Genomic DNA, 27,950 nt, shown 5'->3' on the forward strand with positions numbered 1-27,950 from the left:
ATTCAAATGATTTTCGCAACCAAGTTTGTGTGTTGTGCGCGTTGCAGATGTATCAAGCACTCAGGGACAACATGTGAAAGACTGCATTAATGAAAGAAAATGCTGCATTTAATGACAAGAGTCCACTTGGCACACAGCCCCCCGACATACACACATGCGGAGAAAAGCTCACCACAAAGGCAGCAGTCAGGCATACTACATGGTCACTGCAAGTTTCTATAAAACAGCAGTCTTGACATACATTCCACACTGGAAGGCTACAGCCGTTTTCCTGAGACTACACAAAATGAGAAAATTGCATGCTGGCAACAAAAGTGTACCATCTTGGATGAATGGAACAATGATGCAGTAGAACACTGCTTACAAATAATTTGGACTTGTCTTACCCTTCGTCTACACTGGGTTACGGGAGGTGTAGATTGGTAACAACACAAGCAGTGACCTCTTGTGACAAGTTTTTCCAGCTGCTTATTAGAAAGGGAGAGTCTATTTGCGCCTCAATGTCACGTGACCTGAGCAGAAACATCACGTGTGACGTCACTGATAGAGGTTGCTGTTGACCCTGGCCCTGGCAGTAGTGATGCTGGCAAAATAGAACCACGAAGTGGCATGGTGTAGGTTACTGGCCCCCCATTAACAGGCCAACCACTGACACTTGTGAAACAGTTATACTTATGTAACACCAGGTAGAACCTTGCCTTTCATTCAAATTGTATGGCATTGGTATGACCTTATATGTGATGTTTCTGCTTGGTCACATGACCCCAAGCTCACGTGATCTCAAGGTGCAAATAGACTCTCTTGTGACATTCGAGTCCCATGAGGGAGTCTATTTGCACCTTGGGAGAGTCTATTGACCTTGGGGTCACGTGACCCCAAGGTCAATAAACTCTCCCAAGGCGTAAGTCTATTTAGACTCTCCCGATGCAAGTCTATTTGCACCTTGGGGTCACGTATAACCAGACAAGGTAAAACTTTTTAATTAATGCAATGGTACAGTTTTGTAGTGCTGCTGTTCAGTCATCAAAGATGGTACCGGCAATAGTACAAGCTGGACTTGTGCTGACATCATGCATAGTAGAAGTGGGAATGAACATAACCATAACTTATACACATTTCATCCTTCCACAATAGTACACATATATTTACACACACTGATATGTGATGATACAGATCTAGTAGACAGCTTTTCCTTTGCCATCGTAACATACCCTTTATATAATGGTTCAGGAAAGCAATGGTGTCCTCGAATACAGTCTCACCGTAGGAGCAAAATGGTAGTAATAATAATAATAATTAATTAACAAGTGCTTCTCATAGCAACATACCTTGATGTTCATTGTGATCTGTGAACCACCACCTATAAAAATGTAACAGTGAGCTAAAATGTGTTAAACAAAAAACAAATGAAATATGGGGCTAATTGTGCATTCTTGCAAGTGTTGTTCGTTGCTGCCTTACGTGTGAGTACAACCAAAAGTATCGTATAGTACTTCTACTAATTGCAAAAACATAGGTAAACACCTTTTCTTGCATATTCTAAAATGGATGGCGATGAACACTGTAAATGATCATTTATATTTTGTATACTGCGAACAAAATTTAGTCCTCTGAACTATATCGTTAACTCATTCTGAATACCAGCACTGAGGCATAGTTGTTTGCACCACTTGCTATGGTTGTCGTGACAAACAACCTCGGGCAACGGAACAGCACAGCCACTGAATAGGTACAGCAGGTCACAAAAAAAAAACAAACAATTCCAAGAGTGCGGCCAGTCTTACCTTTGTACGGCACAAGAACCTGCCTTTGACACATTCCGCAACTTCTAGTGCATTCTACTGACCAAACTACAACATCCAGATGAACTACCGTATTACTTTTGTCCCTGGCGAAGTTTCACCCAAAACTGCAGCCAAATGATGGCGTCTGCAATCGGCATACGTCCCCTACATCCTCCAAATGCCACAAGCAAGGGAGCCATTGGCATAGCCAGGTGAGGCTATGCTCGACATTGTATGAACCCAAGTCGCGTGGCATAGTCAGTGACAATCTACGAAGCGCCTCTCGAGTGTGACATCTTTGAAAGCACATCCCTCTAGAAAGGAGCACTTTGTTTTAAATTTCAACCATTTTTACACCACACTTGTTCATTCACAATGCTCGAACCTCATGAAGAGCCCTTTAATGACCAGATTCCCACCTACTCTGTGGCCTTTAGAGTTGTTCCTGACAATTTGTTCTTGGCATTACATCTTGTAACGCTGTTAAACCGTTGCGGTCCAAAACCTTCATTGCCCTTCCATCCGTTCCGGTCCGACACTAAAAAAATACGTAAAACTGAAGTAAAACAAGTTTACTTATTCCTTTAGTGATGGTGCATAATGCAGTGAGAAAACGCGTGGACCAACCATGAAAGAGCTTGTCCAGCAGTGCCTGACAATGGACCACTGCGGCCATGTTCTGTTATCAGGAGGGGCCCGACAACATATCACAAAGGATTAAAGCACCCTGAAAGAGTCAACATTCCGATCTGAGCAGCTAAATGAGAATGCTGAGATAAATGTACAACTATACTCGAGGACAAGTTAACATCGTTGTCATTGGAGAAGGGGGGGGCGGGGAGAGATAAATACAATCGACTGAGAAGAAAAAGATGGCCTTCACCTTCCAGTTGTTTCAGGCAATGGCATAAGGGACCGTATGACTTTTTCGTTGTACGCCTCGAGCTAGACAAGCTGACAACCATTCCAAATGATATGTCTCTTAACTACACTTGACTGAACGTTTTTGAAATACAGGACTTGCAACAAAGCTCAATTCATCGCAATTGATGCATTCACCCTGAAACTAAAAAGTGCAACGCATAGTTCAACATGCATATATCGCACCACACTGCACCCCTGATTTCTAGGCTGACTTGCACAACCATAGCAACGTTTAAAGGGGTACTGACACTAATTTTCAAAGCTTAGTTTAGGCTGTCACGCAATCTCCTGTGTATAGAGACCACTCTGAGCAGTGCGAAGCTCAGTAGATGCTGATATTTTCTTTTTGTACTATTAAGGTCAATTTTCACATGGCGCACCCACTGACATCAACACTGGTATGATGTCAGGCTACAGTGTCAATTGTGGTGACTTCATGCACCATTATGGCCAGTTATGATATTAGGTACCAAAACATACAATATGGCTGCGTGTACATCACCAAAAGCATTCGAAATGGCTGCTTGTGTGTCACCGACGGAACCATGCAGCGGAGCGGCTGTGGAAATGTCACGGTATCTTGCGTGAGCACGTGACGAGAAGCTCATACCGTGTCGTGACGTTGGAGTACAGTAGGTACCAAACTAGCTTTTAAAAACATGCAGTTTCAAAAACCTTTCAGGGTGCACTCACGCTTACAAGTACATTTTCTAGGCTCTTGAGGACTCTGTCTTTCATTTTACATTAAAAAAAAAAAAACTTAAAATTTTCGTGTCAGTACTCCCTTAACCTTTTTACAACTTTAACACCAGAAACTGTAGTGGTTGGGCAAGCACTGCAGGAAAAGCTTTGCATAAGGCTGTGCTCAAACGTATTCCCCAATGAAACATGCCAGCTTTACCAAGTAACATCTGCCTGAGCTAAAGCCACAAAGATATTTGCGACAACAGCAGATGGACCAAATGCATGCAACATATTTGCTTCACAAAAGCATACTAATAGTGTCACTGAAGCAAGAGTAGCAATGGCACCGTTCTCTTTATCATGCAGTTCTGTTGAGACACACTCAACACTTTCTTCAGGTGACATTCAGCTCTGCTTAAAAAAACGTCGTTAGCGTCATGCTATTTTGCTCGCGAGAATGATGTTTTGATCAGTGCTATTTCACAGCGCGGCTGGAAAAGAACCATATTTCATTTTCAGGCTGTAATATTTAAATACAGTTGCTATTTAGCCATCTAATGCCGATCATACCTCGTGTAAGTGTGCTTGTAAGCATACAGAGCTTTTGCTATTGACATAATTCATGTGGCCCACTTAATAAGTTGCTGAAGCAAACTTTCTTAGTGTTTTCTGCCTCAGCAACTATACTTGGTCAAGTTATCGCAACAGGAAACATCCACTGAGTAATTAATTGATTATGTCACTACTTGTCACATCCAGTGCTGATTACATAAGTAACATCCAAAACGTGACAGCTAGCATAAAAGTCTGCAGTGTCATGATTGACAGCCAAATATGGTATCTGATGCCCCGCCACAGCAACTGAACTTTTTTTTTATGAGACATTGATCTTGTAAGCAGGCTTAGTTTAAAGAAATATTGGCACCTACGTTTGCACAAGGAGCGCCTGTCTTCATTTGGCCAGTGGAAATAAACGTCAAAAATATGTGTGACTGCGATATCGTTGTGAAATGATAAATTAAATCTTAGGAAATTACACTGTAAGGCTCCAAAAACATGCATGAGACACAGTACTAGCCTACCACAGCCATCAAAAGAACATGCTGGGCTAAACTGGTACTAGCTAAAGGACATAACATAATACAACAACACAAATATAATCGCGCATAAAGAACGTATGCATGTTGTGTCATGTTTACATGTGCATTCGCAGATGTGTGTTTTTTGTGGGTGTGACATTGCACTAAATTATGTTCTTCATCCTCTTCTACTGATGCACTGTAGAAAAATTTAGCCTGTTTAAACGGCAGGATCGCAAATCATTTCGGAATTTAAATGGTTCTGCTTGTATTTGTCTACGTATACAGCAATGGACAACTTAAGACTTCTGCATAACCTGAGAGGTCATACAGTGTGACGCCACAGGTGAAGCATACAACAGACCATCATGCACTCCTTTTTGAAAAAAATCTACAAGCTTGTCCTGTGGACAATCGGCGTAAGAGGTAACCGTGTTTGCTGGAAGTGTGGAATCGTAATCATGGTTGGTGCACTCAAGTAGCATTAATGTCAGCCTGTTATACCATTCTTCTTTACTTAAGCTCAACCTATGAGACCCTTCATTTTCCTCTGCTTAAATTAAGGTAGCCCACACTGGGCTGACATCCTGCACAGCTCCCAGCAGGCTCGTAAAAGAAAGGTTTGATCTTTTCTCTAACGGAGTCAACAAATGAAATATGGGCTTGATTTGTATGGCATCGCAAAACATTCTGGTAGGCAACAGCCACAGGCATAGATATGCATGCAACTGTGTGTGCGTGTATTTGTATACAGTGTCATGGGCATGCACTGGTATCTTATGTTGTTGCTTGCACTGCTACAGTAATTTACCTGTTATTGTTGCATCACTGTACTAAAAGCACACTTCTTTGACAACATCAAGTGGAACGTATACACAGGAAAACATGGTACACTCGCACAATCTCGCTAATGAAATCCAATATTGTTTCTTGCCAATACCAGCATGCAGCGAATCGTATGGTTATAACGAATATATCTGTGTAACAAGGATACTTTTGTGTCGGATGTGGCGTCGCTATAATGTTGTTCTGTGGCATAGAGTTTCGTAATAGTACACTAGAGGGAAATCTGGCGCTGGTGTCCATGGGTGCTGCAACGCGTGACGCTTCAGCCAGCATGGAAATGATGGGTAGTACATGGATTTGCCTAAGCTTCGTACTTTCAGCTTCGTATGGCTCAGTGCGGCCTGCGGCCGCTTTGTCCAAAGACGAAGTTCAGCAGTCCCGCTTAACCACCTTGGCCCTTTTATGCTGACCAATTCAAATCGGCTCGCAAGTTTCACAACAAGCCGTTCGTTATATGAAACAAAAGCTAGAACACACCGATAAACAAAGCCACAATTGCGTTCGAAGCCAAAAGCACGAAGACTAGGCAAGTCCATGTACTACCCACCATTCCCACGGTGACAGTTGCGATAATCGCTCGCGACACATCCGTCACAACCACTGTTTCAAGTGTTCCTTAAGTAACAGCCACGTTCAGCCTAGGAGGTCGCTCAGGTGGACAGCGTCCACCGCTGCGAGTGGGCAGTGCGGCGGCATGGCTGTGCCGTGAGACGTCCATTGCTGCCATCCAGGCACAGCTTGCCACCGGGCTGCTGAAGCTTGTGATCCAGCCACAGCCACCTCTGCACAGCCAATAGCCAAGACAAGGACATTATCACTATAATAACAGCAATAATAATTGTTGGGGTTTTACATTCGAAAACCACGATGTGATTATAAGACATCAAGTGGAGGGCTCCGGAAATTTCAACCACCTGGGGTTCTTTAACGTGCACCTAATCCTAAGTACATGGGCCTCTAGCATTTTGCCTCCATCAAAATGCGGCCGCCAAGGCCGGGATTTGATCCTGCGACCTTTGGGTCAGCAGTCGAGCACCATAACCACTAGACCACTGCAGCGGGTGACATCATCAGCACAGCTTGGCTTGCAAGTTGGTCTGGAATACTGTGATGTAACAGAGTGTGATCAGATTATGGTTGAGCCTTTACATCACGCTTTTAATAAACAGCTCCGAGGACGTAGACACTGAAACATGAAACAACAAGACAATTCAGAGTTTAAGGGAAGATATAAGTAACCATAGAATATATACTACTTGTAAATACTACCTACTAGTAAGAAACTTAGTCAAAGTAAAACCTTCACTGCAATGAAATTTTACTTTTTAAGTCAAGGTCAGGATACTACGAGCACTCTGACCTTGTGAACCGGCAAGCCTCTTTTTTTAGTTTGACCTAATGCCTTGACCACTTCAATTAAATATTTTTTCCCCAAGAACAAAAGAAAAACCTATAAATTCATGGCATAACTTTTTATGTAATATGGCACTGCAGCCACCCTCTGTGCATGAAAAATACAACTAAACACATGAACTTGCTCTGATCATCTTTGGTGCGAAAAATTAGGACGTTCTGCTGTGGACAACCTCAGCTAGTTCATGGTAGTAGGTGTGCGAGATGTTTGTACGTGCTGTAAGCTCTATAATACCAGTAGTCAAAAGTTTGATGAAAGTTCGTCTGGTCAGGTAATATGATGAAGTTGCGGTCACTGACCAAGTCAAGGTGAAGAACACGTGAGAGAGGTCTCGGGACCCGTACGGGTTCCCTGATCGCCCTTGAAACGTCTTTCGTGTGTTTTCCACCTTGACTTGGTCAGTGACAGCAACTTCTTAATCTCTGTACTAGTACCAGTATCACACAGGCACTGAAGCCAAATCCGGATTGCAATCAGGGGCGATCTGGATTAGGCTTGATCCAGATCAGATGCGGCCACGTGGTTCATTTTGACTGCAATTAGGCCCGATCATGATCAAGACTATCTCGATCTACACATCGCAATCTGGCTGACATCTTTACCAAATTTGATGCGGATTAGTTTGGAGCGTGTAGCAGTAACCATTGCAGATCGCAACCAAGAAATTCCATCTGGGTAGGCCCTGATTGCAGTCAAAAGTGCCCGCGTGACTCGGTACCAGACTCCACTGTAGCTCAACCAATCTCGACCTGAGAGGGGTGTCCGCCACAGGGTCGAAGCAGCAGCGACCCGCCCTGCTCCTCGTCAAGCGTGACGCAAAGGCCTCCATGGGCGATAAGGCGCGAGGCGAGGCTCCAGTGCTGGTTGCCTCCGGCACCGTGACACGCAAACAGGCCCACCGGAGAGCCCTCGCTTCCGCCGAGGGTGTCCAGGCACAGCGATCCCTGCCGCAGAGATGCCAGTCGCTCGCCCCCAGCCGCTGGCACCCTGTGCAATTGGCTCCATTTTATCCACGATTTGCATAGACCGATTTGAAGGGTTTCACACCCCAAGGCTGTATAAGATACTGTGCAGCAGACCAAAAGTGCAGATTAATAATAATAATAGCTGGGGTTTATGTCCCAAAACCACAATATGATTATGAGACACACTGTAGTGGAGGGCTCTGGAAATATCGATCACCAGGGTTTCTTTAACATGCGCCTAAATCTAAGCACAAGGGCCTCTGGCATTTCGCCTATATCGAAATGTGGCTGCTGCATCCGGCATTCGATCCTGCGACCTTTGGGTCAGCAGTCAAGCACCATAACTGCTAGATCACTGCGGCAGGTAAAAAGTGCAAATAGCAAGGCATGTTGGTTATACAGGTACTGTGAAGAAAATGACTGGATGAGCAGAAGACGACGTACACTGCTCTGAAAGTGTGGTGTACGTTGTCTTCTGTGTGCACATGATGTACAAGATGTGCACCTTGTGCCATGTACACTACATACGACACATACACGACGATGAAAGCGCAGACTCATAAACTGACAGAGTTTAACGTCCCAAACCAACACAAGGACTATGTGGGACGTTGTATTGAAGGGCTTGTTCAGACTGACGTTGTGTGTTGCCAAAAAGACTGCTGCATAAGCGGTACCTGTCGACTGTACCTTACCGCCAGCCTAATATTTTGCATCTGCACTGCAGTCGTGATTTATAGCGCTTACCATGGTGGGGGCACGACTATACTGCTTCATTCAAGCTCATTCATGATGAAATATAAGAATGCTACTGAGCATGCCAAGTGATTCAATCTGTTGCTAGAGATGAAACGCGCATGGGAACAAGTTTCAAGAGCAGTGGCTTCTGATGAAAAGATGACATTACTGTCCTCTCAGGAGTCATAGTACTATTATAACTTACGTTTGGCATCTAATTATGTTCGTATGTTAATCCACACCTGTGTTAATGACGTATCACGAATCTGCACTTTATTATGTACATATTTCAATTTTAATGCCTCCCCCTACATTAATTCCCCACACAGGCACTGTAGGTGTTGTAAATAAATAAATAAATAAATAAAGTGTAGCTACGAGAAATGGCAGGATAAATCTGTGACCACATGAAGCCCTCTAATGTAAACCTACATACTGAACCATTCATTTACCTCAGTGCTAGTCAAGCTGATATAGCTTTGACACTTCAAGTTAGAAAGAATTGTATATGATGCCCAGCACATCAGCAATGAACTAATCTGAAGGCCTTCAGTTAGGAACCTAGGCCACCACAAGTGCTTTAAATATAAATGAGGTGCTTTTCATCAAAGCAAACCACACAATGTGAGTCGCAAATTCTTGCATTATGCAGTTGAAATGTGGCTGGGAATCAAATTCTTGGCCTTGTGCTCTTTAACGGATTTCCAATAGGCTATAAGTAGAATAAAAGTTAATTGTATGACAAAAGTGCTATGACATTTATGACTGCCGCACACGATTAACCACTTTGCCCAATTATTTATCCAACAGAAATGCTGTACAGACACGTGGACTTTTAAACCTTTTTCTCCTTAATGTTATGCTGAGTACACACAAAAAAATTATTGTGCACAGTAGCATATATATTAAAGCCCCTTAAGCTGTAGCAGCATTTGTGACGTGTGAATGTAGCCATGGCAAAAGACCAAGGCAAACAAGACTTACAGTTAATGTACGTATGTAGCCCTTTGCTGTGAGCATTGAAGTGACATCCATTACCTGTTTGTACCAGTAGCAGACCAGCAATGACTTATTCTGTGAACTGCTGGTACAATCAGTACAAGATATAACACGATAGCCGCTGGTGTAGCCAGGAAGGGGGTGGGTGTTAGGAGGCTCAAACCTCCCCGACCCTCTCGAAAATTTTCAATTTTGCATGTGTATATATACACACACACAGACAAATGCAGGCACAAACATACATAAAGTATAGCTACCCCCCCACCCAGTCAAAAAAAAAAAAATTCTGGCTATGCCCCTGGTAATTGCACAAAAATGCCATTTACTTTGTCGTGCTTAGCCACTCTATCTGGGGTTTTACGTGCCAAAACCACGATATGACGAGGCACACTGTAGTGAAGGGCCCCAGAAATTTCGACCACCCGGTGTTCTTTAACGTGCACTGACATTGCACAGTACACGAGCCTCTAGCATTTCTCCTCCATTGAAATGCAACCGCCGCTGCCGAAATCGAAGCCGTGTCTTTCGGGTCAGCGGTTGAGCACCGTAACCACTGTACCACCACCACGGCGGCTCGCTTAGCAAACCAGTGATATGCAAAACTAAATCAGAAAAAGCTTACTGCAGTGCGCATGCATTGTGGGTGCAGAGAGGATACATGCGAAAAAACAGGCACACACCACAATTAAATATGTTTGTGCTGAGATTTGACAGCCTTTGACAAACGGGCAGCTTGCACTGCCACTCGGGAGGAGCTTAATTATTCGCATTATGGTACTTTGAATCCTCACCAAAACTAGTTAAGGTGACAGGCCCTCTTGCATGTGTCACTTTCCACTAAAAAAACATGACTCAAAACTAGGGGTGTGCGAATATTCGAAATTTCGAATATTTTTCTAATAGCATTTGCTATTCGATTCGATTCGCACTGGAATTTTACTATTCGAACTATTCGAACTTCCCAAAAACAAATAAGAGTCAACGTCTGATTGAAAGTGACCCCTTCAGGTTTTCAATGTGCTTCACCTCATTACACTCTCGCACTGTGGCAAAGCTGCCTTTCAAGCCCCATTACGGTTGAAATTTGCCAAGAGGCAGTCAACGTCAGATTGGAAGTGGTCCCTAAATTTTCAATATGCTTCACCTCATCACACCCCGGTATTGCGGCAAAGCTGCCTTTCAAGCTCTGCTACGGTCGCAAATGTACTAACTCAAGAAAATGCTGGTTCCAACATGTAGATAAAAGATGTGGCAGAGGTGGGGGCTCAATTAATGCTGTTTTGGACCTGAAATTTGGGCAGGAAGTCCGAAAAATCGGAAGCCGAAGCTTTTTAGCATCCAAAATTTCAGATGTTTTTGTATATCGACATCTACGAGGCAGATTTGGAACTCCGGACTTGAAGGGAGCACACCCTTGTCAGCCACATCAGTTGGGCTTCCACAGAAGTTGAAAGAGGAGGAGAGGCTGAGGAAATGGCATCTTTGCCTATCACGTGTAAAGTGTTGTTGGCAACACTTTGGTTGCACCAAATCATGTACATAAATAGAATTCGGCCTCTACATTGCCTCATTCTTGATAAGACAACTATGAAACGCCACCTTGCCAGTGCTTCATCAACCTAGCGAAAAGAAACACTTTCATGTTGCTATCTCATAAGAATATGCGTAGGAATCCTCTCTAACTTTTTTTTCTGCAATTTCGCTTCGAAGTATTCGAAAAGTTTTATAGAAATATTCGAGAAATATTCGAAAAATATTCGATTCGATTCGCACTCACACTTCAATATTCGAATTCGCTTCGCACCCAAAATTTTGCTATTCGCACAGCTCTACTCAAAACATCAATTTTGCTGCAGGGTGATTCCACGAGAGATCGAACATGCCTGTCCGGTCGCATTTTTTGTTTTGCCTGGGTTTTTTATATGTTGTGTGGGCACATTCAAAGTGCACGGAATTAAAAATTTTATTTCCAACAAACGCTCCCAGCGCGCCAAAAAATATATTTGAAGGTGGCGACGCATGCCTCCTGTTTTTGCTCACTGCATTGTTTTCGGATTTCACAGCCGAATTTAGCGCGAACTATAAATGATGTGTCGAAAATTTCTTTTGCTGGTTTTAATATGCACTACTGTGAATTACATCCATGCTTTTTTTATGCCGTCCTCATTAAGAAGAAAATGTGAAAAAATGGCAAACACGGCCGAAATCAAAAAAGGGTCCTAAGTTTGAGGCGCCTTGGCGCCTTTACTATTTCAAACAGAAACTTGAAAACAGTGTCAAATATAGAAAAGAGCCTTTGCAACATTTACACGGAAGATCATTTTCCTACGGTCAGCGCAAAAAAAGAAAAAAATTGTTAAAGAAGCGAGTTTTTTCAAAAAAGTACATTTTCAAAAAATAAAATAAAAAAAACTCCGGTCTCAATTTTGACGGAAATTTTTTATCGAAGAGCGCTTATGTCAATGAACACACGGTTTTAATATCATATGTCCTCATTTGCTTTGTTTACGAGATATAACTGGCCAAAGTGACCCTTGCTGTGAGTGCTCACTTCAGGGCGACTGATGGTTGTTAATAGCTTGCATTGTGCGTAAATCGCAGTTTTATTTATTCTGCTGCAGCAAAACCTTGCTCTGGTGGCTTTTCGTCAAGAAAAATGTGTTCTCAAATTTTATTTGTGTCTAGCGTGTGCAAAAGTGGGCTGCTGCCGCCCTCTAAATGGCTCACATGTAAACAGTTTGCAGCCTACAACCTCGCCTACAATCATCAGAGGAAAGATGGGCGCGCCTGTTCAAGATATCAACCGCTTCTTCTTCCTGAAGGAATGCCTGGTCTACCTCATCGCGGTTAGATGTAGACAGGTTTTCCTTGAGGAGCCTAAAGCAATGCAAGCAGACCTCGCAGGTGTCGCGAAAATCCTCAGCCTATGACAGTAGCTTCTGGAGGTAGGCAACAACAAAAAGAGCAAAGAAAAAAAATTTGCGCAACGAAAACGTTTTCCTCAGCGATCTTTTTGTGAACGCGTAAATAATCGGCACAGAACAATCGGACGTAGCCATGGGCCGCGCACATCGCGTGTAGTGAACAGCTAGACCTAGAGCAAGCCGAAACGTTTATACTGAACGGCGCCGCACAAATTATCTCACATCTGCGCAGCTGTCATGAATGCGTTTCCAGAACTGCTCATGGTTTAACATTTTATGACTAAGGGTGTCTAACCGCTTTGGGCTGTAATATTTAATTTGTAGGCCGCACTCATTGTCAAAACTAAGGGTAATGTCCGTCTGGTGCCACCAATGACCTTTGCTGTCCTCGACGTGGGAAAGCACTTAAGTAAAGTAGCAACAAAACATCATCAATTGGGAAGCTTCGGCCACTCATGGCTTAATCATGCCGCACCGCACGTTTTCTGGCTGCTGAAACGCTGAGGTAAAGGTCGAGATGATACAGGAAGACGTTATCTGCGACGCCGAAAACATGTGATTGCGGGAAGTGAAATAAACGGCTCGGAAATCATTGAGCTAACTTTTTTTACAAATGTTGTTTAGGCACAATGTGCGTCGAATGGGGAAGATGGTTAGAGCGTATACGCTCTAACCATCTGCATTGTATACAATGCATGTAATGGAAGGGAAGCAAGCAGGAAGTGAGAAAACAACTGCATAACAGCGCACCTGCTGATTGTGGCATTTAGTTACAGATTAAGTTGGCCTTCGCTGCATACAGATGCTTTATTCTGTGTGCAAGGAGAGTTTTGACAAAGTGACCTAAACCATGTGTTCGCGGTGTCTCGCGTGCTTCTGATTAACGAATACTGGCGGGTAAGTTGAGGTTGTAAGCTGCAAACTGCGTACGCGTTCGGCCTTTAGAGAGCGGCAGAAGCCCATCCCCACACACGCTAGACATAATTAAAGTTTGAGAATGCATTTTTCTTGACGACAAGACACCAGAGCAAGGTTTTACTGCAGGAAAATAATTAAAACTAGATTTAAGTGCAATGCAAGCTGATGACAACTATCTATCGCACTGAAGTGAGCACACACAGCAAGGGTAATTATGGCCCGTTAAATCTCGTGAACAAAGCAAATGAGGACATACATATTAACATGATGTTTTCACTGACATAAGCGCTCTTCGACAAAAAAATGTCAAAATTGAGGCCTGAGTTGTTTTATTTTTCGAAAATGTACTTTTTTGAAAAAAACTCGCTTCTTTAACTATTTTCTTCTTATTTCGCGCTGCCTGTAGGAAAACAATCTTCCGCATAAATGTTGCAAAGGCTCCTTGAAATACTTGAAAAAAAGCATGGATGTAATTCACAGTAATGCGTATTAAAACCAACAAGAAAATTTTCGACACATCGTTTATAGTTCGCATTAAATTCGGCCGTGAAATCCCAAAACATTGCAGTGAACAAAAACAGGAGGTCTGCGCCGCCACCTTCACATACTTTTTTGGCACGCTGGGAGCATTTCTTGGAAATAAAATTTTGGGTTCCGTGCACTTTGGATGTGCCCACATAACATATAAAAAACCCAGGCAAAACAAAAATATGGACCGGACAGGCATGTTCGATCTCTCGTGGAATCACCCTTTAGAGGGCGGCAGCAGCCCACTTTCGCACACGGTAGAACCAAATAAAATCTGAGAACACATTTTTCTTGACGAAAAGCCACCAGAGCAAGGTTTTGCTGCAGCAGAATAATTAAAACTGCGATTTACGCACAATGCAAGCTATTAACAACCATCAGTCGCCCTGAAGTGAGCACTCACAGCAAGGGTCACTTTGGCCAGTTATATCTCGTAAACAAAGCAAATGAGGACATATGATATTAAAACCGTGTGTTCATTGACATAAGCGCTCTTCGATAAAAAATTGCCGTCAAAATTGAGACCGGAGTTTTTTTATTTTATTTTTTGAAAATGTACTTTTTTGAAAAAACTCGCTTCTTTAACTATTTTTTTTCTTTTTTTGCGTTGCCCGTAGGAAAATTATCTTCTGTATAAATGTTGCAAAGGCTCTTTTCTATAGTTGACACTGTTTTCAAGTTTCTGTTTGAAATAGTAAAGGCGCCAAGGCGCCTCAAACTTAGGACCCTTTTTTGATTTCGGCCGTGTTTGCCATTTTTTCACATTTTCTTCTTAATGAGGACGGCATAAAAAAAGCATGGATGTAATTCACAGTAGTGCATATTAAAACCAGCAAAAGAAATTTTCGACACATCATTTATAGTTCGCGCTAAATTCGGCCGTGAAATCCGAAAACAATGCAGTGAGCAAAAACAGGAGGCATGCGCCGCCACCTTCAAATATTTTTTGGGTGCGCTGGGAGCGTTTCTTGGAAATAAAATTTTCAGTTCCGTGCACTTTGAATGTGCCCACATAACATATAAAAAACCCAGGCAAAACAAAAATTGCGACCGGACAGGCATGTTCGATCTCTCGTGGAATCACCCTGCAGCAGGAGATGTAGTGTAGATGTAACTGGTAAGTAATGCTTGCAAACATACTAAGCTTACCTTTGCAACATGGCGTTTTTATTTGCAGATGCAACTTACTTTTGCCATTTCTGTTCACTATTGTCAAGGCAGAGATCACGAATAGTGAGCTCATGTCAATTATAAACATGTGCCTTAAGTTCCTTTATATCATTTCTGGTTGAAACATTTTGCTACACATGATCGCTTTAGTACTGTGTTTGGCAGTACCGTGTTCATGAAATGTTAAATATTGGGCGTTTCAGCATAAATTTCAAAATATTTGCTACCTTTTTAGGAATGCTCGCTACCAGCGAGTAACTATCGCGTGCATTTCGAGTGGGTCATTGAACTCGGTCTACTATGAAGGAATATAGCATGACTGACTGTACAATAATTAGACAATTATTTATGTTGTACATACAATTAGTTGCTGTACATAAGTAATAATTCATTTTAGCACTTCTGCTTGCTTTAAATTTAGTCTCCAGAAACTTGGCATCAAACTGTGAAATTCGTGCTTTAGAGACAGTCGATCATAACGCGTGTCGCAAAGGGTTAATGTAAAATGGAACCTCCACATAAAATTTTAGTGCAGATGAGTGAACATTTTATCAGGAAGGGTCCCTTACAAGTGGCACCCCTATTTATGAAACACTCTGTGAACAAACTGTACTTTTGTGTTTGACTTCCATATGTCTGGTTCCTTCACTGTTTGTGCCACATTGCTCACACAGTTTCTGGCAAATGTATGCATCATTCGAACAGGGGCGCTAGCAGACAACGCATATGCTGCAACACGAGTTCAACATGTTACTGCGGTATTAGTACGTTTGATAACGTGCGACTTCAGCTATGTCTTCACATTCAATTTTCCATGCGGTGCCAGTGAAGTTCACCAAAATGAGGGGTCAGCACGTGCCACATGTGTTGTAGTAGTGAATATGCCATGCACTTAAGAGTGACCATGATAGTGAATAGTGACAAAGCAATGTTATCAGGTTGAGAGTTTCCTGCACCGATAGTAGCATTAACAGTAACATGAACAGTTAATGTAACAGGAACAGTAACAATGCATGCAGTGTTTTCATGCTCTGACAGTGAGATTGATAACGCGTAAATGAAACTTATGTTATCATACTGAACAAGATGCCATGCCATGCACAGCAAGTGGGGATAACTTGTTACAATAGCAGCACCTGCATGGTTAATGTATTCAAGATGAGATGACGTGCAACCACTAAAGAAATTCAGGCATTAAGGAGAACATGCTGGCAAGCTGGGTGCGGCTAATTTATTCCAACATGTCGCCCGATGTTTGGGTGCCGTGCAGGATTGTTATCGCCTCCTCCGCCGAAAGGGCGATACTTGCTTCAGTTCGGGAAACACGTTGTCTAGGTACCACTGGAAAGACTGGCATCCCAAACGCTTGCGTAGGTTCAGCCGCTCTTCAATGCTGTTAAGACAAAGAAAACATTTTGACAGTCAAACACAAACCAATGGACACAATCGCAAACTCTACCCATTTGGCAGTGTATTTCAAAAGTTTCACTATTCCATAAAGTAATAATGAATATAATATCTGGGGTTTTACGTCCCAAAATCACGATATGATTATGAGGGACACCGTAGTGGAGGGCTCCGGAAATTTCTACCACCTGGGGTTCTTTAACGTGCATCTAAATCTAAGTACACGGGCCTCGTTCCATAAAGTCTGTACATTCCCCAACAAAGCACTCGAAACAGGATACCTGTGTGCACTAACAGATATCCCATAGAAACGGCAACAAAAATTGAAATAAAGTGCACATACACTACGTTAGCTTCTACAAAACTAAAAATGATACATTGAGCACATCTTTTGCAGAGTGAATTGTGCATTTAATGTCTGTGTTTTTGTGCATTTAATGAATTGTGCATTTAATGTCTGTGCATTTAATTTTGTGTTCATAAAACTAGACTAATCTTAGACAGTTAGCCTTTGCACCTTCCAATTGTACATCATCAAAAGGCATGTTATACAGTGATAGACTAACATAGCAAGGCCCTAAACACAATACATACCTTCCCATGGGGACATTGCGAGCAACAGGCACCATGGCATAGTAGTACTTCTTGAAGTCGTCCATCCAGACTTCAGCAGCACGACGAGTATTTCTTCATGCGAGAAAAATGCAAAATAGATGCAGTCATGAAGAGCAATTAAGTGATTATGCCAGGGCCAAAATACAAGATAGTATAAACAGTTCTTGTTCCGGCAGACTTGATGCCTGCAGGTGGTATGCGAGAGTTTATTGGCTAGCTGCCAGCTTGTAGAAAAAAGATCATGTTAAACGACACCAGCTCGCAAAAACACTCCCAGGTTTCCATTCACAGAAATGCCTGATAAAGTGGACGGGAGAACGACCGCCGCTGTAGCTCAATTGGTAGAGCAAAGGACGTGTTGTCCGAAGGTTGATCCCTACTGGCGGCAAGTTGTCCACTTTATTTTCTTGTAGACTTATATCATAGTTACTACACTGCAGTTAAAAGACTACAAATAATGTCCCCTATATCCTTTTTGGCTTCAATGTCTGTTGGTTTTCACTATGGTTGTGTCTAACAAAGAAAATGAGCCCTTGATAAATTCTTGATATGCTCTGGAAAGACATTCTAATGGATCCCAGTAAATTGGCAGATGTCTTTTGCAAGTGACATGTTGTGGGGAGCTATTTTCAACATAATTTGTGTTTAAATGCATGAAATGTAGCTTGACAGCATAACAAGGAGCCTTTTTCTTTTAATGGGGCAGCAGATAACAAACGTCAGTGTCCCAACGCTGGTAAGTTGAGTGACAGCGTCAACTCGCATCACTGCGAAGTAGAAATGACGCAGCAAGAACGCAAGCTGTACTCTTACATAGTTTACATAGCACCCATTGCCTCTTTCAGGTTGCACAACACAGTTTGTATGAATTATGTTTTAATACTTAATTACAAAATTTTACATAACACTATTCAATGTGCTTTGATCATGCTAGCATACCAAAAGCCCATATATTTATATTTAGTTAATCCATATTACTACACTTACGCCACATAACTATATATTAATTTTCTTAGCTTGCAGTGAAACTTTGAAACACTTTACTTTCTACAATCGCATTAATATCATTTTACTTGTACCATAAGCAACTTCTTTGTGTTCATATGCTTAACTTAATAAAATGAATTAGGTCTTGCACATGTTAGAACAAAACTTCATGCATATCTGTATTTTTGTCTCACAGTTTTCTGCTGATCACGTAAGTTAACAAACGACTCGTGCTACAACCCTTGAAAGTGTTTTGGGGTCGTACCAATGCGAAGCTATGATGTTCAGTGCAGAGCTAATATTGATTTAACACATTACCATGGTGCTAATGTAGCTGCCACAGCCACGCTAGAGGAGGAGTACATTGAAAAAGTGCACATTATAATTTGGTGAATACAGTCATTTCATTGAATTCGATGGGCACAAAACCGTCCCAATAATTTGTCTAAGAGTGCTCACCGAGCAAAGACATTGCCGCTGCCCCCTGGAAAAGAGTACGGGTGCTGCTTGCGGAAGACGTGGCCTACGCGGCTGCAAGGCAGGATTTCCAGGCTGCCTCCACACTGCCAGACGCGGAAGGAGAGCTCTGCGCGAGGAAACGGTTGGCCATTCCACATCAAGGGCAGCCCACATTAAAGCAACATACATTGTGTCCAGCTAATGCTTTCAAATTATGGATTATTAAGTACATTAATGAAACACTTGAAATTCTCTTACACTGGCATCAGTGTGTAACAAATGTATGCTCACAAAAAGCATCGTATATAATAAAAATTTAGGAACACATTTTATTTCGCTGTGGCGATATTGCAACTCGGAATAGTTACTGTCATAAAAAATAAATTTACCTGGACCTGGCTGTGATATCTTGAGTGATTCTGAGGGATGTATAAAGTGCTCACCGAGATTTTCACCACCCCAAATGTCCATGGCTGTGTCGTAAGTGCCCAGCTGCTCGAAGTTGGCCTTGTCCACAACGAACAGGCCGCCTGCTATCATGGGCGTCCTGGGAAAGATACATGCACGTTTCGCAGTGGGTTACAAGGCGTGCAAGTCGTGCTCATTGCTGCAACCACAAAAATCAAAATGAATCAAAATTCAGGACAGGAAAGGGCGCCTCTTACAACTAGGTTTATTTGACGAAGACAGGTTCACTTTTTATATAAGATGTCCAGGTGCACAAGTACATCTTCACTCAATAATCAAAGAATAACCACATGTTCATCCAATGATGCTCTCTAAAAATTGGAATTCCACTCTGCACAGGGTCACCGACATAACATTTCACGTTGATAAAAATAAGCTTCCATTCATTCTTGTGCTACAGTATTTTTTATTTTTCAGAGTATGTGGAGTATTGTAAAGATATCAGCATACTCAGAATCCATCATCTTGTGTAGAGGTGAACCTGTTCAAATAAATTTTGCCTTTTGAAGCAATTCAGTTTTAAAATCCCTGAAACCAACCTCGAATGTCTCATCGAACATGAAAAAGCCTTCACCAAATGTTTATGTGTAGCAATGCTTAGCATACTGAAGGGGAATGAAACCATACTATGCATGCACGTCCAATGCCCAGTTGTTTTTTTCTCCCTGCCATCATTATAGTGAAGCAATGAAAACCAGTCATGTGTGCAAATGTGTGCATCATTGACTAAATGCACCAGATACATAAGCAATAGAGCAAAACACATTGTTTTCTGAGCTTTTAAATGGCAGCTGCAATGCTACCTGATGGGTAGTGTTGGATGATTTGCCCTCTCTTCACGCTCTTTGCTTGAAAGGAACTCCCACTTGAACACCAGGTTCCAGTCAAAGCCTGCACATTGAGAACAAATGGAGCTCCATTCCAAGCACAGCAAATGAAATGTTTGCACATTATCTACAGTGGCTGTTTCAGTATGTCAGTGATTCACTCAATTTTCCAGTGTACTACATACCTGTAAAGAAAAAAAAAGTGAACTGCACGTAGCTGTGATTGTTCTAATTCTGCTTTAGCAATTGAGACCTCGCAAATAAAAGCAAACTACTATAGGCTTATGTGGCCACCAGTAAAGAAGAGCATGTGTTTTAATTTCTCCATGCACAACAGGTTCGTGGAAAAACTGAATATTGTAATATTTATAGCAGAACATAGTGGGATAGTCAACACTTGTTAGTCACAGATGCGATCAGTACAATTTACTTGTCAATTAGTCTAAATGCAACAAGTATTCATGCCAGTGACAAAAAATAATTAACCCTGTTATACTTGCATATGATTCCTTCATATTTTTTTTGTGTGTGTGGGGGGGGGGGGGTCATACACACATTTTACTAATAATGCCATGACAACAATACATGGCAATGGTCAAGGTAACAAATTTGTATAGGACTGGGTGTTATTTAGTGGTGTTTGTCTGCTAAAAATGCAGTTTTACTTAACAAGAATCAATCTGTACTTTCCACACTGTAAGCGTTCTTAAAAATTCCTTTGTGCATGTATACAAAGACACCTCCCTGTGCATAAATTCAGAAGGAGCAAGGGTGCACACCCCCTCCCATCCTCATCCATGGGGGGAAAAGGCCCCCAACCTCCAAGAAGTGAAAGCTTTAGGCAGCTCCGATTTCCTGCTACAATTTGTTTCTTTCTGGACATGTACTACATACTTCTAGAACCAACCTTACATAGCTGAACTTCTAAATTTTGATAACAACAATGACAGATATATTTTGCGTGCCTCCCTCAATGCACAGTTCGCCATCTACCACCCCTCCCTCTCAACCTCACGAAAATGGGAATGCTACGAGCAAAGTTCCACGTACCACCACGCAGGTCAGAAGACGCGCCAAAGTATTTAAAGGAGTTGAGGTTGATGACATCAATGACGGGACAGACAATGCGACGTGGATCCTCCTTGACACGCCTCAGCAGTGGTGGCAACCAGCCCTGGTTACATTCGCAGTGGCTGTCCAAGAAGGTGAGCACTGGTGCCCGTGCCTCATGGGCCCCACGCACTCGACTGCGCACCAGGCCTGCACATGTTATTAAGCAAAGCTTCTCTATTAGTTACAAATTTGGTAGCTGCAGCAGATTGGTTCACGAAAAACCCGGTGCCGGTGAGTGTATGGAAATGCGGGTGTACTACAAGTAGGCTCTCAAAGGTGCGCCAGTTAAATGCGTATTTGTACGCACTGTTTTTCAATAACTGATGCTCTCTCGATCGTGGACTTGTTGGCAATCAGTTGTTTCTGATGTGGAAATCCTGCCTTTTAACGAGGACAGTTGTCATTTCACATTGCCGTATTTTGATGCTGCCTTTCATTGTTTCAAGCATGACCATCGTTTTTGCCTGTAGCGACAGAAGTGTTGGTAAGCACATGGGTGAAGGTTCGATTCCCGGCATGAAGGAAGAAAAAAGTTGGGAGGGAGCATTGCGCAATGCAACAGAAAGAAAAATAGTAGGTCAGGCACATACACTACCAAGCTTCGCTTGGCCCCATTTTCCGAATAGGCGAAGGGTTCCTAATTTTCTTTTGCTCACTTGCAAGAGACATTTGCCATGATTTTTCAGCATCTTAGAGGCATTCTTTATCACCATCATCGTCTCTTTATTCTAACAACCAGTATGTAGTTGCGCAGGGCACTGGTGCAAAGGCTTGGGAAGTCCTAAATAGCACCTGTCCTACAACCCCCTTTTCCTGCTCACAGACATCTCAACACAAAAGAGAAACAATCTACAGTGCTATGACACACTTCTAGAAACTTGAACAATACTGCATAGTAATAGGGGTGCATATTTCCACAATATCGACAAGTTACATGAAAGTATTTTGCTGTAGACATACTTGTATCTGGTGCTACGTGCTGGATTGATGCTGAATTGAGATTGCCTCATTACGATTACACATAAGTTCCTGACATTGGAACTGTGCTGTTAATCAATTAAACAGCTCATTAGTGAAATATTGCCAATTAGTAAACATTACTCCGCAATATGTCTTGCAAGCAGTGTCGGCCTTTTTAGCAAAACCATCGATGCAAAAAAGTTTAGATATACTCCAGCTGAGAAACAGGTTCACTTCCATTCAGAGAGGTACACATACCGGCATAGTGTACGCATGTGCATTCAATTGTATTCAGTATGCAAGCGCAATGAAACACACATGTAGGTTTTGTTCGACAAAGTTAGCTTGTGAAACGCAGAAAATGCACATTTTCTTACCTTCTCTTTTACTGTTTCGCACCAGGCGTACTTTCTGTATAGCTGCCAATTCTTTGCCATCCGATGCTGTGGGTGTGTAAGAAAAACACTGGTCAGAACTCGTTAAAGTTGACAAATAATTAAAGGTACTAAATGCGAAACTACTTACAATCATCACTGAAATCATCTACAAGAATGATCTCTTCAATCAGTTCCGGAGGGCTTCGATTGAGGACACTGGAAACGACAGAAAAGGTAACCACGGTTACGAATTCTTGCCATCTGTGAAAGATCAACGCTGAGCCAACATTCAGTGCACGTTACATTTTGATAAACAAAAATTGGTAAGGAGTCCTTCATCTTTGATAACAGCTGACTATGGTTACAAAGCCCAATGTTGATATGATTTCGCAAACAACCAGCCGTCGTGATCAAATATACATGCAAAGCACTGCATTGCCCAGAGACAAAACATGAGAAGAGAACTGGAACAGAACTGTTACATTGCAGCACTGCATAGTACTTTTTTAAAAACACCGGTGTCCCCTATATTCAACATTGTTGCCTTTTGCTGCTATGGCAGTTTTTCGGAGTTGCCTCTTGGCATAGCATGCACTGGCAGAAACTTGAAGGTAACAGTAAAGTAACATTACAGCAGCTGCCACTGCTTTCATCATCTCGATATCAAATTATTAAGCGATGGTGTTAGTACCATATACATATTGCATCAATCAACTGATTGCATGATAGTATTTAATCTTCCTCAAGTACAGCAGATACATATAAAGAATTGTGCATTTGGACATCCTGGCATTTGTTATCACGCTATATGCACATTTTAAAGCTTCTCTGTAAACTCTCTGCAAACTGTAAATAACTGATTGATTAATTGACTGATCGAATCAACCCTCAACAGCATCTCCTGGGCACACTGAAATGTAAAATTAAGTCCTCACAATATGTGTGCCTCCTGTTACTGCCTGTGAAATTGTTATCCGGTGTGAACAGAGAGTACAGGTGTAGGTGACACTGAACAGAACAACAGAATAGAACAGGTGCGAAGGAAGTTGCACTAGTTGTCCATATAAAGCTGATGTCTTGAAACAATGCAAATGACAGGACAAAGGAAGATACGTGTTGCTTGCAATAAGAAGGCTGGAAGTCTACTGGTAGCATCTTATCAGAGCATGTTCAAGCTTGGGCCAAATTACTATTCAAATTGATGGAAAAGAGAAAATGCTAGACAGATCTGAATGAAGTCTGTAAAATAAAGAAATATTCTAGAAAATCTAGGAGCGTATACTTAATTCAGAGTAACATTTTCTTAGAAATGTTGCCATAAATTTTTTCATTTGAAGATACTGTAGTATTACATTGATATCTACGACTTTGTCAAATGTTGTAACAATGTTGTGAAAAACATGAAAATATCATCTATAAATCTAATCTTCACCATAAGCACATATTTATTACAAACTGATATCAACAAGGAACATTTAAGATTAATTTCATTGTATGTGATAACTTGTTGTATTGACAACTTCTTATATCTGTGCTCGTCATATGGAGTTTTGACTGTTTTAACAGCAATGTTGTGGGAAAGGTTATGAATATTGGTTACCTAAGTCAACAGTGCACCTTCAGCTATGATTAGGCCTAATGAAATTTCTCAATCGTGATGGGCTACATAACACAAGCTGCAGGATGAAGCCAATCGAGGTCGAGAATTCTATACCAACCAGGTTTGACAGTGAATAAATGTCGACTATGCGAGTGGAGCACTGCTTAAATTCCGTAGCCATATGACATAGCTTCCATAACCTACCCATTATCATCATTATTATCAGCCTATCCCATGTACAGGGTCAACCACATCTCAGGTGAACAGCTCACCTCATTAGCATTCAAGCCAGTAAAACTAGAGCATTTATTCAACTTCACGAGAGAAAAGTCCACTGTGTGGCACCTAATCATGCTGTCAATAAGCACAACAGTAATAATTTTCCAAATTATGTATAAAACATCAGCTCCTAAGAGCTCTTGCATACTAATGAAGTGTCCACATTAGATGTGAACGACCCTTTACACAGCAGGACGAAGACCTCTCCCAATGATCTCCAACCTACACTGTCCTATGCGAGCCGATTCCATTTTATGCCTCCAAATTTCTTTATTTCGTTGATCCACCTTACCCTTCGCAGTCCCCAGCCACGCTTTCCATCTCTTGGTATCCATTCCAACGCTCTAAATGACCATAGATTATCTGTTGTTCTCATGACTTGATCTACTAGGCAAGAGTGGCGAGTTGGGTGGGTTAGTAAAGCCACATGTTGCAATAAGGAAGTTACAGAATAAGGAAATTAGGTGTGACAGCGCCTGTAACGTGCAACTTCCTTCTTCTGTCCTTGTCTTTTTGTGTTATTCATCGATTCAACATGATCTACTAGAATACTAGCTACACCCATTAAGCTTCATGCAAAGCGTAAAAAGTAGCGTTTCAGACTGAATCACTGAGACAATTACATATACAGTACACTCTCAGTAAATGGAAATCTGTTCAACGGAATTGCTGCTTAAATGGAACAACTTCCTCTAATATGATTGGTTTCATACTTCACTTCTCCACCCCTGTTCACCTCTCAGTAAACGGAACTCCTGTTAAATGGAACACATTTTCCTGGTCCCTTCAGGTTCCTTTTAATGAGAGTCTACTACTTATAATATTCACGCTTGGCCTCCAACTGTCAACTAAATGTCAAGATCCACCTCATCCTTCGCCATCCCCAGACATGTTGCCCATCTCTTGGAATCCATTCTGACGCTCTAACTGATCATTGATTATCTGTTGTTCTTATGATGTGATCTACTACGATACTAGCTACAACCATTAAGCTCCAAAGTGCTGTTTCACGCTGAATCACTGTGACAATTACATGAAAAATTCTTGAACACGACGTGTTGCTGGAGCCAATGTTTCAACAAGCGAACTTGTCTACTTCAAGGCTGCAACTCAACTTCCAGGCTGCAGTTGTAGCCTTGAAGAAGACAAGTCCGCTTGTCGAAACATTGGCTCCAGCAACACGTCGTGTTCAAGAATTTTTCATCTCTTCAAGCTTCCACCTTCCCCTGAACTTCGGTCTTTTTTTTTTTATTGCAACAATTACACATACTTCTAATATCCACGCTTGGCCTCCAACCATCACTCAACTAAACGAGCTGCAGGATCACTGGGCTTGCCTGACAATTGTGCGGAGGAGTGCGGAGCGGGCTTCGTTGTGAAATGTTATGATGACGCTCGTTGGTGGCAGTTTCTCTCCCGGCTGCAAGCTGCCTTCGGGTATGCACTGAGGGTGTCGGGTGTCTGGGATGGCACGGTTGCTGGGCAGCGCGTCGCTCGCCTCCTGGTTGAACTTGTGCCGCTCATAGGGGTCCACTCCCGGCTTGACCCGCGACACCGACACGTATCCCTTCTCGTCGAAGTAGCGCCACGAGAGCTGCCGGCTTGAGTTTGGCAGCTGCGAGGAGGACTGGCGGAGGGCCGCGGCTGCGGACGGCTTCAGGCGGAGGGCCTCGTTGCTGTCTTCAGACTGCAACGGTACACTGTCACTGTCAGGCACTCGCGCCTTTGTCACATCTCTGCCCTAAACTGAAAAAGTGTATTCAAGGGACACTAAAGTGAAACATTAAACCTGTCTAAACAGATACATTATTGTTTTAGAACTCTGTCATTAACCTTGGCATCATAGAATAATTATTGGAAAAGGAAATGAAGGTCAGAATTTCATAATCGAATTTCGCACCAAAGCTTCAGCACATGTACGTCGGTGTGATGTCACGAATTTCCAAGTCTTTTTGCGTATTGTGGACACGTTGGTTCAATGAAATTTTCTGAAACTTGCTATGCTGACCTTGGGTTGCTTGGAACACAATTTAAACATTTTTTAACGACAAGCAATAATGTAGGCTCTAGCAGACACTGTCAAAATCTATGATGTCACGGCTAGCTGGTGCAAGAACTTCAAGGTAGTGTCGCCACCCGTAATTTCCTTTTGCAAGCTTTCTCGCTTACCAGGCATCTTCTCGAAGTAAACGTGGTGCTTTCGGTTTCATTTTCTCTTTAGTGTCAAAAAATCATTTTTCTCTTTAGTGTCCCTTTAATGCAGGCCTGTTGGCACGTACTCAAATTTGAAAACGGCGCCAGGACTCGACACATCAGAAGCGCCAAGACAGGGCGCTGACTAACAAGCTTACTGCACCGTAACCGAATGTATGCCCTCGTTAAAGAAAACAACAGGAAGAATTAGATTGTGAAGACTAGCACTCCATAATGGCACATGCGTGAAGATTACAGTTGTGGATCAACATATTCATGATCTTTTTTTCAGCAAGCTTAGGGAAGCCATGCTTATGAATGAGTCATTGTGTGTATGAATTACGTGGGCGCACTGATCCTTCAACTTTTTCAAATCCTTTGTGTGATCAAAGCATGGCGTGCAACCACACTTTGCACAATGCAGAGCGAGATTACTTGTGATAATAATACTTAAAGAACTGAGGGACCCTTTTATTGTTTACTATAACAGTACAAGAAGTTTCCCACATTTTTCTGTAGTCTTGTGGTGGTTTCTGCACATTCTTTTTATGCAATCATGTTTTGCAAACTTAAATAAACTCGAATGTGAAATTTTATATAGCTTATGCATTAAATAAGAGTGCGCGATCTTTTACAAGGCTTTCCCATAAGTGCGTACGTAGCCTCCAAGTCGCATGACGATTTTTACGCCCCATCACAAACTGAAAACTACAACAAAACATGTTTAACCGTTTGAGTCACATAAAACATAGCAGTTATAAAGGTGTGATGAACGTAGCCACTTTCATTTCAATCCGCTTCAGTAGGCAGTTGACTACAGCCTTACCAGTTGTTAAATAAACAACAAAACTGACGTCATCGATTCTTCTTCTGAGCAAATATTTACATAGTACAATGAGTTGCACAAAATCGAGTATTGTGCGAGTACTAGCTGTCTCGTGCGCATGATATCTTTCTTGTTTAGAACAGTCACGCAATTTGACAATTTGCGCGTCAACAATCAGCCCTACAAGGTAAACAGGCTGTCGCTACAAGCTTCTATGTACGCGGTCAAATGTGTATGGTACACATGCATGCATACAGACACAGCTGCACGTACCGCGCTGCGACGGCCGCTCCAAAAAAGGTAATAACCCACACCTCCGACCCAAGTGATCGCAAACAGTAAAATCCATTTCAGCTTCCGTTTTGGCATCGCGCACTTTCACAACACGCACGCAAGCACCATCAACACTCGTGGGCTCGGGAACTTCGCACGTACACGACACGCTAGCTGTCAACATGGAAAGCACGATGAGTCAACTGTTGTTGTTTCGTAGCTTTTCACTCGGCGGAAGTTTCAGGAACATGATCGGCACTTGTTCAACGCACATCTAAGTGTCGGACCCGTAGTTTAGTTATCAACTACCGTCGTACTCCAGCGAGCATGATGCGCTCCAATCCACAGGCGACGGCACTTTGCAGAGGCGATCGCACCTTCACAAACCCTGCGAAGACGCACATTCTACGCCCACACGATTCAGCCGTGGTCCAGCACACAAGGAAACTTCGCTGTCTGGCGGCTACTTCATGATTTACACTCACTTTACACAAGCCTCTCGTTAGCGCGTTCGACGGTGAAGTGAACTTCGCGAGCCACCCATCGGCACCAGTCACCGCATCGTTTTCTAGCAGACAGCTCTTTGTAACACT

General features: G+C 42.4%; 1 protein-coding gene across 1 annotated transcript; it reads right to left on the reverse strand.

Moving 5' to 3' along the window:
- Positions 1 to 15: 15 nt before the first annotated feature.
- On the reverse strand, positions 16 to 27,923 carry LOC119401387 (polypeptide N-acetylgalactosaminyltransferase 2). The gene is made up of 12 exons (XM_037668138.2): positions 27,358 to 27,923; positions 25,403 to 25,752; positions 22,335 to 22,402; positions 22,187 to 22,252; positions 20,787 to 20,996; positions 19,713 to 19,800; positions 18,885 to 18,988; positions 18,442 to 18,568; positions 16,975 to 17,067; positions 16,283 to 16,366; positions 7,481 to 7,718; positions 16 to 6,099 (listed from the first exon to the last, which is right to left on the reverse strand). The coding sequence occupies exons 1-12, from the start codon at positions 27,451 to 27,453 to the stop codon at positions 5,968 to 5,970; spliced, it is 1,656 nt and encodes a 551-aa protein (XP_037524066.1). The 5' UTR covers positions 27,454 to 27,923; the 3' UTR covers positions 16 to 5,967.
- Positions 27,924 to 27,950: the final 27 nt, after the last annotated feature.

The sequence above is a fragment of the Rhipicephalus sanguineus genome, chromosome 8, assembly GCF_013339695.2.
Source record: "Rhipicephalus sanguineus isolate Rsan-2018 chromosome 8, BIME_Rsan_1.4, whole genome shotgun sequence".
NCBI lineage: Eukaryota > Metazoa > Arthropoda > Arachnida > Ixodida > Ixodidae > Rhipicephalus > Rhipicephalus sanguineus.

What these genes read in the sequence shown, in the direction of transcription:
- LOC119401387 (XM_037668138.2), bottom strand. Translation starts at nt 27,453, where the DNA reads ATGCCAAAACGGAAGCTGAAATGGATTTTACTGTTTGCGATCACTTGG. An exon ending in CTCCTCCGCACAATTGTCAG is followed by an intron (nt 22,403 to 25,402) that starts GCAAGCCCAGTG and finishes TGTCGTTTCCAG; the next exon opens with TGTCCTCAATCGAAGCCCTC. An exon ending in GTGGCGGACACCCCTCTCAG is followed by an intron (nt 6,100 to 7,480) that starts GTCGAGATTGGT and finishes TTGGCTGTGCAG; the next exon opens with AGGTGGCTGTGGCTGGATCA.